This window comes from Antedon bifida, chromosome 3 (genome assembly GCF_963402885.1).
Source record: "Antedon bifida chromosome 3, ecAntBifi1.1, whole genome shotgun sequence".
Lineage (NCBI taxonomy): Eukaryota > Metazoa > Echinodermata > Crinoidea > Comatulida > Antedonidae > Antedon > Antedon bifida.
The window spans coordinates 14,797,330-14,813,427 of NC_136228.1; the positions used below are offsets into that span (position 1 = coordinate 14,797,330).

Consider the following 16,098-nt stretch of genomic DNA (forward strand, 5'->3'; position numbering starts at 1 on the left):
ATTGAGGACGCGACCGATTTCATCGTAAACCGTTCTAACCTAGGCCTAGACTAGAGTAGTAGTAGTACAAGATACGCCGTGGTTAGGATTCTGGCACCGGAACTCAACTGCCCAGCGTTAGGGAATCCGACACGCTATTGCGCATGCCCAGAGCGAGTTAATCGGCAACTCTAAAAACTCGACTCTACACAGACTATACTAACAGCGATGGATCAATTAATAGCTGCGCCACGGCGAACTAGCCTAGCCCATTCGTATATAAACTTCATATAATTATGAATTATAATTACATGACTAGTTTTATGATTTTTCAAGTACAGAATAAAAGATTTAATATAACGCATTAAATAAAATTTCTTTTTGAACAACCAAAAAATATATAAGCGAACTTACAGAACGTTTCGAAACCTATCAGGTTTCATTCTCAACTGGCGTTTCATCGTCTAGCATTAATTCCATGACAACGATGAGTTGGTATAGCGCCACCAATAGGTCCAAAAGGACGTGCCCCCTTCTCCTTCTTCAATAGTTGATCATAAATGTGTGATAATTCGTGGGCTCCTTCATCTCTGTTCATGATTTTTCCATGTTTTCTGATGTTGATCGACTCTTTTATTTGCCTTTTTTGAGTGTTGCATTCTTTCTCAAGGATAGCAGCGTTCCAATCAATGAGGTGATTGTGTTGTAGTGCATGATCTGTTATTGCAGATTTATGTATGATTGAAGATGTAGACGATCTTTGAGCCCTAGTTAAAATCCCTTCCGTGTTGTTTTCTGTGTCTGTGCGATGTTCTTTTATGCGTGTTTTTAAAGCCCTCCCTGTTTCCCCTATGTAAGCTTGTGGACAGTTCAAACATTGTAGTTTGTAGATGCAACCGCATACTTGGTCTTTTTCGATGCGGTCTTTCGGATGAACGAGGTTTTGCCTGATCTTATTAGATGGGATGAAAAAGGTGTCAATTTGATGTTGGTTGAATACTCTTTTTATGCGTTCAGACAGACCTTTTGTGTATGGGATCCCGATGTTGCAACGTGATTTTTCTTTAGTAGATGTTGTCCCTTTGCTGCGATTTTGATCAAGCTGTCGTTGCTGTTTTTGGAGTCGTTGTTTTTCTACCTTCTTGAATGTCCAATCTGGGTAGTCGCATTTCTTCAAAGCCTGTCTGATGTGGTCCATTTCCTGTTTCTGTCCTTCAGGTGTTGAAACTATGTTTTCACATCTATCCACAAGCGTATTAATGACACTGAGTTTGTGTTGTAAAGGGTGATTTGACTTGAAATTTAAATACTGATCTGTGTGTGTCGGTTTTCTGTAGACTGAAGTAGTTAATGATCCGTTGCTTTGTAGTGTTATGAGAATGTCCAAAAAAGGAATGGTGTTGTTGGACATGCATTCGGTGGTGAATTTGATATTTTGGGTAGTGTCAATGTTGTTTAAGTGAGTATTAAGATCCGTAGCTGCATGCAAGGGAATGCTGGCAAGAATGTCATCGACATAGCGATACCATATGGTGGGTTTAAATTCCATTGGTGCTGTAGCAATCGCCTCCGTCTCTAACCATTCCATAAACAAATTTGCTATGATGGGGCTGATGGGACTACCCATCGCTAAACCTTCCTTTTGTTTGTATATTTTGCCTTGGAAACTGAAATAAGTGGCGTTGAGAGTCAGTGATAGCAACTCAATGATGTCAACCACTTCTAATTTTGTTCTTGTGTTGAGTTGCTTGTCCTGTTTTAGGCAATGTTCTACGGTCTTTATTGCTTCTTTTACTGGTGTTTTTGTGTACAAAGAAACAACATCAAATGATATTAGTGTTTCATTAGGAGGGATGTTTAAGTTCCTCATTTCCTTCGCTAGCTGTTTGGAGTTCTCAACATGATGTTTTGAGTTGCCTACTAGGGGTTTGAGGATTTCCTTAATGTAGCGTGACACTCCGTAGAAAATGGTGTTAATACTGTCAACAATTGGTCGGATGGGCCAATTTGGTTTGTGTACTTTGGGTAAGCAATAGAGGCGTGGTACATTTTCAGCTGTGGGAAACATGTCATTCTTTTCTTTTCTTGATATTTTCTTATCATTGAAATGCCTGTTCAAGATGTTGACAAGTTTTCTTTTGTGGTTTGCCGTTGGATCTTTCTTCAGCTGTTCATAGGTGTTACTATCGCTAAGCATGTCATTAACTTTGCTTACATAATCAATTGTGTCTAGAATAACAGTAGCTCGACCTTTGTCGGCTGGCAAGATTGTTATGTCGCTGTTTTTCTTTAAATTGAGTAAAGCTTTTCTTTCTTCGGATGATATGTTGGAGGGTGGGATTTTAGCAGTGTTGATGGTGTTAAAGATTTTGGCACGAATGATGTCTTTTTCAGTCCTTTTGGACCTATTGGTGGCGCTATACCAACTCATCGTTGTCATGGAATTAATGCTAGACGATGAAACGCCAGTTGAGAATGAAACCTGATAGGTTTCGAAACGTACTGTAAGTTCGCTTATATATTTTTTGGTTGTTCAAAAAGAAATTTTATTTAATACTTATTCCACAACCAGATGAAATTTTTCCAACATTTAATATAACGCATTATAATGTAATAACATGCACTCGTATACAGTTGATTTGTTGACGGCAGCCGCCGTGCGGGTGAAAAAAAACAAAACTGTTCGGGGAAGTCGGGGTCGCAACGCTACGCTATATTCACTTTCGTACATTTCTTGAAATACGCAAGAGTTACGACACTGGGCAGGCCTGTGTTTTTCTCCCGTTCCGAACTTCATACTTCCTCTGTCTAATAACATTTATTTCATTATTACGATTCTTAGATAGATACTGATTCTTATCAATATCATAATTATTATTTTAACGCGTACTTGGCGTAGTCGTATTTTAATTATTTAATTAGGCCAAGTTTCATCCATTGCTCTCTCCCCCAACGACTAGTAAATCCCTATAACAACGTCCGACTCTCGGTGGTGTGGTGTGCGCGGTCTGTGGCACTAGTGCAAGCTATAATTACTGGTATGCACAATAGCGTGTCGGATTCCCTACCGGTGGGCAGTTGAATTCCGGTGCCGGAATCCTAACCACGGCGTACAAGATAGGCCTAGCCCTAGGCTAGGCCTAGAGCCTATAGAGGCCTAGATCTAATTACCTACTACTAGCCTAGGCCTAGATAGGTTTAACCATGCTGATCAAAGAATATAATCTGCCATTCTAAAGAATTTCGTATAATATCGTTAAGTTAATAAATAAAGTAATAATAATGAAAAATACTTACTTTTTTTTCAGCACACTCACACGTGTTGTCAAAGATTATTTTGTTATGATTAGATGTTGTTGTTGAAATTAAACTTTATTGAGGGCGCAATCAATGTTTATCTCTCAGAGCCATATATTATCTCTAAAATCATGGACCTATAGCATTTTAATAAAAATCGGAGAGCATTGGCCACATCGCGGTAACATCAAACAACCTAATCAAAGGGAAACTCCGGGTTAATAGGATTATTTCTCCATGGTAAAATCGATACAAATATTATATTGCTATAAAATTTATAGCAAAATAATATTGTTATCCATTTCACCAATTACAATTTAATGTATATTTGTGTATTTAGTAAGTTGTAATCTTCTGAATTTGTATAGTCCTGTATATCTTTTTTACTCGGGGTACTCATTTAACATTTTCTCCTCCATCTGGACACTATTGAGTAAAAAGTGCGATTTATAAAGTACTACTCCTCCCTTATTCGTTGTAGTTGAGCTGGGATTTGGCATGAATATACTACAGGGACATGTCCTCAAAGCTATAGAGCCGGATTTTTTATTTGTTAATTAATTTGTTTAATTAAGAAGCCACAATGTGTGACACACACCACAGCGTTTTGTTTTATATGCGGCCTTTTTTTTAAAACTTCATGAAAGTACTGTATACGCAATATGATATACAGTATATCTTATTTTTATTATTTTTTTAAATACTTATTTTATGTAATCGGTAATTATCAATTTTACACATGTTTATTTTGCTTTGTGCTTATTACCATATTTATTTGTAATTTAAATGGATTAAAAAACTTTGTGTAACCCACATTTTTGGTGTAAGAGGTTTCGTAGTTTAGTGGTTATCAAGTCTGCTTAACACGCAGGAGGTCCCCGGTTCGAGCCCTGGCGAAACCTATTTTCTTAAACTTTATGGTGAAATATACTGTATACGTAATATATAGAGTATATCTCGTTTACTACTCGGGGTACCTGAGTCTAGGACTCTCTCATCTGTTCCTCTTCTTCTTCCATCTGGACACTATTGAGTAAAAAGTGCGATTTATAAAGTACTATTCCTCCCTTATTCGTTGTAGTATTGAGCTAGGATTTTGCATGAATATACTACAGGGACATGTCCTCAAAGCTGTAGATTTTTTAATTTCAAACCGGATGCATCTATATCACGTCTCGAAGATGGTACCGTATAGCCGTATTTGGTAGCGAGGTTATTGATGTGTATGTAACGTTACATCCGGTCTTATGACGTCATTACAGCTTCTTTTGCTGTACCCCGAGTATCGCACATTCGTGCTTGTTATATTTATACTTAAAATTTTGTATTGATTTGTTTTATATTTGTATTATGGGTAGATGAAACAAAAAGCAGCTTTAAGGCTGAACACTTTTAATTGCAAAATAAGAGAAAAAGACATTTTTATTCTAGACAAAACTGGTAACGTAACACCTATTATTAATTAAAGTAAGCCTCATTAAGAAGCCAGACACACTTGATCCAAGCTAAAAAGTATGATTTCTTAAAAGCATTTTATAAAAAAAGAGTTTTCATGAATGTTCTGGGTTGGGAGAGTTGACTGTATTTTACAGTTACAAATCAATGTAGCAGACAATGTAACACACACAAATAATCCTTTATATTGCTATACACACAAAACACAATGACTGATAAAATGAATCAAAATATATATTATTTATTATTACAATTTTCTTTATACAAAAATGAATCATCTTATTCACATTTTATATTATAATTTTCATCACTGTGTAAAGTACAAATGCATACAAAATAACAGAAAATCTCTATTTATCACAGCTTTATCACTTTATGCATAGAGATATTATAGTGAACTATTTATATATAGTTTTAATATCTCTATGCTTTATGTAATATGAAAATAATTAAAATAAACAAATCCCAATGATTGCTTGTATTAAGTCATTTTTTTTATTTTATAAAATTACATGATTAGCTTAAATTTTTCATTTTTAAAATTTTTGTTTTTTCAAAATTTGACTGCAACACTTTTAGCTTTGGTCACTTCTGCCGCACTAAAATCTCATAACAATAAACTATTATAAGAATCAAGAAGTCAAATTTTAAAGTTGTTAGAATAAAAATAATTTTGCATAACAAATTTGCCAGGGCTTTCAAAAAGATACATACATATATAGCTGAATTTCTTTAAAAACATACACATATAAAATGGATAAGAAAAAAGCAACCACTTACAAGCCAAGCTTAAATCTTGTGACAGTATTGGAATTATTACTATTACTATATATCATAAAAAAATTTGATGTGCCCATATATGGACACGATGATGTCATATCAACACCATATTTGGGAATATCACTACCATATTTGGGCATATCATTACTATATTTGGGCACATCACGTAGACAGAGCTTTAGAGAGAATTTCTTTAGTTGACAAATTTGCCTTCACTTGCTTTTATTTCCCATAGTTCAAAGCCTTTATATGTGAAACTCTATGGAAAGAATTGTGCTAATTAGTATTAACTTTCGACCTTATTATTAGCATCATCGTTAAAATCATTCGATATCTATCAATATTATGATTATCAGGATTATTTTATTTTATCTCTACATAGTGGAATATATACCTCTAATAATATATTTTAAATTTATCAAAACAAAACCTATGATCATGATTATTAGCATCCATTATCATTATCACGATTATTAGGCCAAAACTTTGTTTCATTTGTTTGCAGTCAACAACCGATGTATTTTTTTCCAAATGTATAAACAGTATGAAAATGATGTGATAAATATTCACTCCATCCCATTCCCACAAAAGGAGACAAGTCCTTTGGCAAGACGAAAAGAAAAATGCAACATTTTCTGCTTAAAAACAAGGGGAACTGGGTGTATATACAAACATCAACAAATCATCCTTTATTTCTGCCTTTGGACATGATACCAACCAGCTTGGTTTTGTACTTGTTCGATTATCTCACTTTGGTACTTGCTTGATTATCACACTAATTGGTATGGTATTCTCTTGATTATCTCACTTAAATGCCAGTCTTGGAACTTTAGTGCTAGTCAGGATGTTGATAATAATATAATAGGCAACTGGTAGGTACTCACTTGATTACCTCATTAGTATAGTTGGTATTCACTTGAATGGAAGTGTTTTTTCTCATTCATCTAAATACAAAAAAAAGGTCAGTAGCAATTGATATATTTAGTGATTATTTGCTAATGGAATATCCTATAGTGACAAAATAAGAAGCATGCAGCCTAGACATGAATCCATCTACTGCACTTCTTTTTAAAGGCATATGGTTCTATGCAGTGTGCATTAAGAGAATAATGTAATTGGATAATGATAATATGATAAGATTTTTTCTAGGAAATATTATTTATTTATTTTATTTTTATTTTATTTCAACCCCATCCAACAGCGAAAAATCGCCAATTACAGGATTAGATGCACAGGCACTTGCAGCAAATATTGTATCATTATTCTCAACATCATTCAGATTTATTGCTATAGATGATTATGTATGAATGTCATTTGAACAAATTTAAACCACATGATGATAAGAGTTAGCAATTTAATTTCTAGTTTTATCTTTTTAATTGAGTTTAATTAAATTACTGAAATGTAAATATATTATTAATATATGATATTAAAATATTTGTCATTGAGATAAATTAAAATACAAATAATATAAAAACAGCATTTGATTTTGGTTGTTGATTTGTCTGCTTATGCTAGACTTAGAATTTTTTAGCGCATATAAGAAATAATATAAATATAATATTACACAAAGCAAATGGTCCAACATTCATACTATGTTATATATAATTGATAAATATTACATTCCAATGCTGTGTGTGAGTGTGGTGATGCAAGTTAAGGTATTAGTATTTAATTGTGTATTTAAGAATACTGTGCATGTAAGAATTAACATGGATTTTGAAACATTATATACAAATACATACATAGTATTTTCTGTGGCTTTGGTCCAAGAAGCTCAGCAAACTTCTTTCTTTTTGATTCATCTTCTAATTGTTCTTTGCTTTCTAGCTCAAATAATATGTCCCAAATGGTTGGAAATTCCAACTTATAAAAAGCATTAACTCTATTTAACTCATTTGGATCAAACTCTGTCAATGATTTGCACAATCTCTTCCTGTATGAGGACAACCTATGTTGATCAGTATTTTGAACATTGTTGTCTCTCATGTACTGTTGCACAACATCTTCAGCTTCCTGAATTTCTGATAGCCTTGCAAGCTCCTGCAGGAGGTTGACGTCAGTAGGTTTAATCTTTGCTTTATCAGAGAGGTCATTGAAATAATCTTTTGCTTTGTAATGTTTATTGCCAAGGACCTGTAATTCAACATGCTCAAATAGACAACATCTCAAAAAAAGCAACTTTCTCTTATTTTTCATAAATACTTCACTGAGATCATGATTGAAATTGTTGAACTTGTCTTCCAATGGATTTCTTGTTTCTGTAACAAACAATTATATTATTAACCACCATATTTAACATAACCTATCATTATTATTGAGTCAAGAAAGTAATACCATCAACAAGTATGTTTAAAACAAATTTATAAAAAATTAACCGTGGTGATTTGGATTGTACATTTTAAGCCAGGTGATTTCTAGGGATACATCATGCAAAACTACATGAAACTTCAGGGGTACATCCTTTATTTTAAAATAGGGAATAGGGGTAGACACCAAAGCAAATTTTGGTAAATGACACCCCTAGATGGTCGGAAGTGTTACTGTCAAAAAATTCATGATACAATGACACCTCTCAATAGTCTAGTTGGCCCAGAAATGACATCCTACATAAAAACAATAAATAAAAAATCGCGAGCGGGCAGTGTACTTCCATGGTCCATAATGGAAATGGCGCTCAAAGTTGTATTCACAGAATAGGTTGAAGGAAGTCGAACGTATCATTTAAGATATCTGGATGTTAATAATTGAGGAGGCAAACAAGTGCGCGCCTTTCCTGCAGCATTGTATGGGGCAGCTACTGGTGTAGAGGTGTGTCTATTTTTTTTTTTTGTATCTTATTTTAGCTTTCAAATTAAACGAGGCCTACCGCAACAATCACCACTTTGTTTTCTGACCAAATCACCGCCTAGCCTAGCAAATCGATCGGTAATACTCTGCCATACAAATTACACGCAGTGGTGTTATGCTTTTTTGCTGGGCACTTTTTGCACTCCAGTGCATGATAGTGAAAAAATAAAGAGCGCACACGTGACTCATTTCAGCGCATCTGATTGGCTACTGTACATCCTTGAACCCATGTTATAATACTAGTTAATTATCATTGAGTCCATAAAAGTAAAATATTTACAATTTAAATTTTTTTTAAATAATCTATTTATCTGATATATAATATTTCAATCACCATGGTCTGGTTTTCTTCTTTTTCTTCCCGTTGCCCCAATTTCATCTGCAAATAAAATGAAAAATATTACACCAGTTGGGTCCAAAAAAGTATCTGCTTATATAGAAGTGCCTACTTATGACAGATTCAGCTGATAGTATCAATTGAGTGTTTGCTAAGGGAGGGGAGGAGCACTGCATACGATGTTTAACTATAATCACTTAAGACACAAAGATGAAATTGCCATGCGATTAATCTACAACAAGCGACAGCTCATCTGAGCTTATCCAATCCTTCACTTGGTCAAATTACTATTGTTGTGCCAATGTTCTTGTGTTGCATCCTAGAGATCCAAACACTCGCCATTGAGGGCAGCACAGCATTAACAAAGGCAAATACTTTATTATAATTAAATATCATTAAGTCAATAAAAGTACAACATTTTGCAAAACTTATCTACTTATTTCAATCAATTACCTTGATCTGAATTTCTTCTTTTTCTTTCAGTTTCATCTGCAAATAAAATAACAAATATTAGTTGACACCATTGGGTCCAGCAAAGTATCTCATGGATGCACACAAAGATCCAATGCACAGCTCATCTGAGCTTATTCACTTGTCAAATTAATTACAGTATGTTGTGCCTATATTCTTGTGTTGCATCCTAGACAGATACAAACCTAATAGCCAACATAAACTCTTCTCAAATAAAAAAAAATAAATATGTTTATAATATTTAACCTCCAACATTAACATTTTTTATTCTAAATATCTTGACCTTAGTAAATAGATTGTTAATATTTTATTTCATTATCTAAGTAGAGATTATCAATATTGATTCTGCTAGTACTACTACTGGTAAGAGGAATGAAGATATCACAGCTAATAACAGCATGTTGTAACAATGTATAGATTATCAATAATGATTCTGATAGTACTACTACTGGTAAGAGGAATGAAGATATCACAGCTAATAGCAGCATGTTGTAACAATGTATAGATTATCAATAATGATTTTGATAGTACTACTACTAATAAGAGGAATGAAGATATCACAGCTAATAGCAGCATGTTGTAACAATGTATAGATTATCAATAATGATTCTGATAGTACTACTACTGGTAAGAGGAATGAAGATATCACAGCTAATAACAGCATGTTGTAACAATGTATAGATTATCAATAATGATTCTGCTAGTACTACTACTGGTAAGAGGAATGAAGATATCACAGCCAATAGCAGCATTTTGTAACAATGTATAGATTATCTAGCGTTGAACGTTAGAGTTAAAACGCTGTCGTAACGTGAAAAAATGAATAGAGGACTCCCCTGCCTCTACTACTAGTACTAGTAGGCTCACACTGTAGCAGACGTGGGACTAGGCATACTACTATCTCTATACTGATGGTTTTTCATTCTCAGTAGGCCTATCCTAGTCCAATCAGCATTTTGGACTAGGCTGAAGACTTAGACCTACCTAATATCCCCGTGCCTACTTTCCGGAACATCATTTTATATTCACTTTGGCAAGGCTAAGCCTAGCTTTGACCATGCCGCGATGCAACAAAAATAGAGTGCAAATAAACACTAGTAAAAGTCAGGTTAGGGGTATATACCATGTGTTTCCATAAAGGAAGTAAAGTTGTAAGGTTGAGAATCTCTTTTCGTATCATAATATTTATCTACTAGTAACTTACCTTCTCTTTGTTGAGATTGGTGACTGGATGATGTGCCTTTATTTTGGTCCTCATCACTACTGTCTAAAAAAGACCAAAATAAGATGTATATTTTCAAATTAGGAAAATATTTATAGTACACAATGCCTTTTTACAGTTGTCTGTGCTGTTGAATTATGTCGACAGCGAGTTCTGTTGTTGCCTTTAGAACATTGATAAATTATCATTTGCTAAAATAAAATGCACTAATTCATTGGCATTAACAAACTTGATTACTAGTTTATTATGTTACGATAAGTAAAACATAGGTATAATTATATTTTTAAATATCTATTTAGCTTAAATATACTAATTTCAATTAATCACCTTGACCGGTTTTCCTTCTTTTTTTTCCCATTGGCCCAATTTCATCTGCAAATAAAATAAAAAATATTACAGTTGAACCTTCTGTAAGTGGACACCTTTGGGTCCAGAAAAATTATTTTATAGAGGGGTTTGCTTATGACAAATTCAGCTGATAGTATAGGGGGAGGGGGGACTTACAAGAGGTATCCACTGCATACAATGTTTAACTATAATCACTTGAGACACAAAGATAAAATTACTATGCGAGTAATTTACAACAAGCGACAGCTCATCTGAGGTTATCCAATCCTTCACTTGTCATTGGTCAAATTACTTATGTTGTGCCTACGCTCTTGTGTTGCATACTAGAGACTATAATATATGATTATATTGTTTAAAGGTTTTTATTATTATATTATATATTGTTCGAAGGTGTGCAGAGTGCAAATAAATACTAGTAAATTCAGGTTACCAGTACACCATGTGTTTCCATAGATTGAGAGACTTTTTCATATCATAATTTTTATCCACTAGTAACTTACCTTCTCTTGGTTGAGATTGGTGACTCAATGATGTGCCTTCATTTTGGTCCTCATAACTACTGCCTAAAAAGGATCAAATGAGATGTACATTTACGAATTAGGAAAATGTTTATAGTACACAATGCCTTTTTACAGTTGTCTGTGCTGTTGAATTATGTCGACAGCGAGTTCTGTTGTTGCCTTTAGAACTAAAATAAAATGCACTAATTCATTGGCATTAACAAAGGCAAATACTTGATTACTAGTTTATTATGGAGGTGTCTGCTTATGATGGATTCAGCTGATAGTATAGCGGGAAGGGGGAATTTACAAGCGGTATCCACTGCATACGATGTTTAACTATAAGCACAAAGATGAAATTGCCATGCGAGTAATCTACAACAAGCGACAGCTCATGTGGGCTTATCCAATCCTTCACTTGTCATTGGTCAAATTACTATTGTTGTGCCAATGTTCTTGTGTTGCATCCTAGAGATCCAAACACTCGCCATTGAGGGCAGCACAGCATTAACAAAGGCAAATACTTTATTATAATTAAATATCATTAAGTCAATAAAAGTACAACATTTTGCAAAACTTATCTACTTATTTCAATCAATTACCTTGATCTGAATTTCTTCTTTTTCTTTCAGTTTCATCTGCAAATAAAATAAAAAATATTAGTTGACACCATTGGGTTCAGCAAAGTATCTCATGGATGCACACAAAGATCCAATGCACAGCTCATCTGAGCTTATTCACTTGTCAAATTAATTACAGTATGTTGTGCCTATATTCTTGTGTTGCATCCTAGACAGATACAAACCTAATAGCCAACATAAACTCTTCTCAAATAAAAAAAAATAAATATGTTTATAATATTGAACCTCCAACATTAACATTTTTTATTCTAAATATCTTGACCTTAGTAAATAGATAGTTAATATTTTATTTCATTATCTAAGTAGAGATTGTCAATATTGATTCTGCTAGTACTACTACTGGTAAGAGGAATGAAGATATCACAGCTAATAACAACATGTTGTAACAATGTATAGATTATCAATAATGATTCTGATAGTACTACTACTGGTATTAGAGGAATGAAGATATCACAGCTAATAGCAGCATGTTGTAACAATGTATAGATTATCAATAATGATTCTGATAGTACTACTACTGGTAAGAGGAATGAAGATATCACAGCTAATAGCAGCATGTTGTAACAATGTATAGATTATCAATAATGATTCTGATAGTACTACTACTGGTAAGAGGAATGAAGATATCACAGCTAATAGCAGCATGTTGTAACAATGTATAGATTATCAATAATGATTCTGATTGTACTACTACTGGTAAGAGGAATGAAGATATCACAGCCAATAGCAGCATGTTGTAACAATGTATAGATTATCAATAATGATTCTGATAGTACTACTACTGGTAAGAGGAATGAAGATATCACAGCTAATAGCAGCATGTTGTAACAATGTATAGATTATCAATAATGATTCTGATAGTACTACTACTGGTAAGAGGAATGAAGATATCACAGCTAATAGCAACATGTTGTAACAATGTATATATTATCAATAATGATTCTTCTTGTAAGGAAAGTATCTTTTATAATGAACAATAAGAACTGGGATTCGCCTGTATTTGAGATGAATTATTCAGAAACAAGATTTCAGTGCTTATTGTTCATTATAAAAGATACTTTCCTTACAATTCAAATTGTCAGGCAAATCCCTAGCATAAGCCTACTGTCATACTTTCGACCCATCAAAATACACTCATTTAGTAACTAAACATATATTAAACTGGTACTGGTTAGCATTCATAAACTTTAGTATTCACTGGTTAACGTTTATTAACTTTCGTTTCTTTTCAGTCCTTTCCAAACTACTACAATATTCATGCACGTTCAACATCCGGGATAGCAACTGACATAATTCCTGGGTGCGCGCTACAACTCGGATTTGCTATAAATTCTCCTATAAATTCCCCCAGCAATGAGGAAATCTCATTAAAAAATAAATTAATAATGCAAATTTAACTTAAACAATGCAAACTCAACACGTTATCATAAACGTATTATAACTCACTTAAACTACATTGATCATACTTATAAACCTTCTCGTCTACTTTTACATCTACTACTCTCACTCATTACTGGGGTAAGCCTTTACTATCTTCCCTACAAGCCAATCTTTTTCTCATTCTCACAGATTTCCACATCGTTGTCATTTCAAATTAATTAATTAAATTTCAATATATCACTGGGCGGTTTAAAATTAATTTCTACTAGCAGTAACCCGTTTTTCCTGCCTTAATATGTGGTTACTGTATATACTTTGCATGGGCAAGTATAATAACAGTGCACTTTGATAAAAGTACTTTGACAAATTATTAAAATAAAACAAATTGTATCACGAATAAAATTTGGAACTACTGTATTTACGGCCATTGGTTTGTTATACACTATTCCTTCACTTCAATATGTAGGCTAAAAAATTAAAGCAATAGTACAGTGGATATAGAACTCTGACTTTAGTTTTGACTGGAAAATAAAAGACGCTAAAGAAAAATTGTGCTGTGTAAATTAGATGATGCGCGCAAACACTAACGAAAGTATAAAAATGCCAAACTATATTATTTTGGGTGTTTTTTGTGGTGTATTAAATTATTTGATACGTAGAGATAAAAAAGTGGACAAAAATCGAATGAAAAACACATTGCTGCGGAAACACGAATTGTTAAATTTATTTATTTACATTTTATTTTTATTTCACTGGTTTTGATATTTTGCAATGTGTTTGTATGGGAGATTTGTTACGTACTTGCTACTTTTGTAATTAAATTGTGGTCTACCTTAATAATAATAATTCGCATGGCATGATTATTAAGTATATTAAATGCTTACTTTTCCCGGCCACGATATTTCCTTTCGTACATAAGTTGGGGACCCCTCATGAGACGTCACAAAATAAACATGAATATTCATTAATCACGTCCATAAGCTACGTTAGAAATGAGCTAACAATTCGCTAATACAAAGGTTTTCTGTCGAGCCGTCTGTGTAGTCGAGTGGATTAGGCTAAGGACTTTACATGTCGATGTATGGGGTTCGAATCCGATGAGCAAGTGCTTTTTACTTTATAGTGAGAGAGATTATTTAGAGGGTTAGGTTTAGTTATATTTAGGAACTTAACTATCTTTCACATAAGGGGTCCGAACTTCTGTACGAAATAAAAAATCGCTTCCTGGTCAGACAAATTGTTTTTTTTAAAACAAACAAACTGTCAACAATACAATTCGGAACTACTTACAGCCATTGATTTTGTTGTACACGGAGTATTCCTTTACTTTGAAATATCTGCAAGCTACAAAATGAAAGCAATACTGGATTTGGGGTGCGCCCCAGAAAGTGCATGAGCGGGACAGACTTCTTTCAATCAGTCGGCAGAGATTAAAACATTTTAATGATAAAATATGAATTGGTAAGTTATCGAATTAAGATTATGATTACGGACTCAACACAAAAAGTAGTCGAAATTATATGATGCGCTCGCGGACACAAACATTTTGGGTGTATTTTTCGTTGATATTTGATATTTAGCAGAAAAATGACACTCATTTGGATTCGTTTTATTAATGTGTGTGTTTCTTTTTTTTTTTTTTTTCATTTACATTTTTTTGTGTGTATTTTTTCGTATCTTTTTTGCTAGTTTTGTAATTACATTGTGGTTTAGTTTTGATTTTTAGCTTTAAACGGTGATACTTAATTATTACACATGTCGCGGATTGAACTCGAACATACTAAGCATTGATATCAATGGTCACGGCGATTTGCTCACTGAGCCAAACCGTGATTTACAAAACACATTCTGTTCCAAGGATAGGTGTAATTAATTAAAACTTCAACGGCGCGATCATTCGATACGGTTGACTAAAGACTGTTTATTTAGCGGCCCAGCATGGTGTTTGTAGAGGAGGTTGCGTAGTTTATACAGTGACGTAACATAGTCGCTGAGATGTCAAATTACTGCTATTTTTGGCCTTTTTTTAGTGTTTATCCTTAAAATTCAGGAAAGTGACATAGCCTATCGTGTGCGGCCCCTCAATAAACATCAGTGTGCCAAATGTGAGAACATACCTTTCTGTGGTTTTGGAGGAGATACATAAAATTACGCGAAAAATTTAGTAGCATTAATATATAGATGCCTGTTAATCTGACATTTTAGAGAGAAATATTACAATTCTAAAGTCATCACTATCAGTATTCTAACTTCATCATCATCATTTGGACAATAATCATATTATTATATTATCTACTAGTAACTTACCTTCACTTGGATGACATTGGTTACTCAATGATGCTCCTTCATTTATGTCTTTACTACTGCCTATAAATAATCAATAAAGAAATTTTAAATAAGGCATGGCTTTTCTTATTTATAGGTACAGGTAGCACTAAATAAGTACATTTTTGTAGTACAGAATGCCAGTTTTCTGTGCTGTGGAATGGAACATTATAACAATGTATAGATTAGTACAAGAGAATGAATAAATAACATACCCAAGGTTTGTTTTGATGTATTAACAACACCTGTAACAAATAAAATAATTATTTCAATATAAAACAAACACAGATTATTTGTATATATTTGCAACCAAAGACACTTACTGTGTTTTATGAACACATCATATTCGGTTTTTTTACCAAAGAATTTCAAATACTTACAATTCACAAGTACTTCTCCATTTCAACCTACCATAGTGATGCTGTATAATATCTATAATTTGTATAATAATGTATATAGTATTACATTTTTATTCAACACATGTTTTTACCTGTGGTTTTTTAGAGGCCTCTT

General features: G+C 33.4%; 1 protein-coding gene across 1 annotated transcript; it reads right to left on the bottom strand.

Annotated features, from left to right (window-relative positions):
• Positions 1-5,051: 5,051 nt before the first annotated feature.
• LOC144837922 (uncharacterized) lies at positions 5,052-15,596 on the bottom strand. Its single transcript, XM_078693251.1, has 9 exons — positions 15,568-15,596; positions 11,842-11,877; positions 11,240-11,302; positions 10,719-10,763; positions 10,374-10,436; positions 9,152-9,187; positions 8,696-8,740; positions 7,257-7,772; positions 5,052-6,455 (listed from the first exon to the last, which is right to left on the bottom strand). The coding sequence occupies exons 4-9, from the start codon at positions 10,747-10,749 to the stop codon at positions 6,448-6,450; spliced, it is 699 nt and encodes a 232-aa protein (XP_078549377.1). The 5' UTR covers positions 10,750-10,763; positions 11,240-11,302; positions 11,842-11,877; positions 15,568-15,596; the 3' UTR covers positions 5,052-6,447.
• Positions 15,597-16,098: the final 502 nt, after the last annotated feature.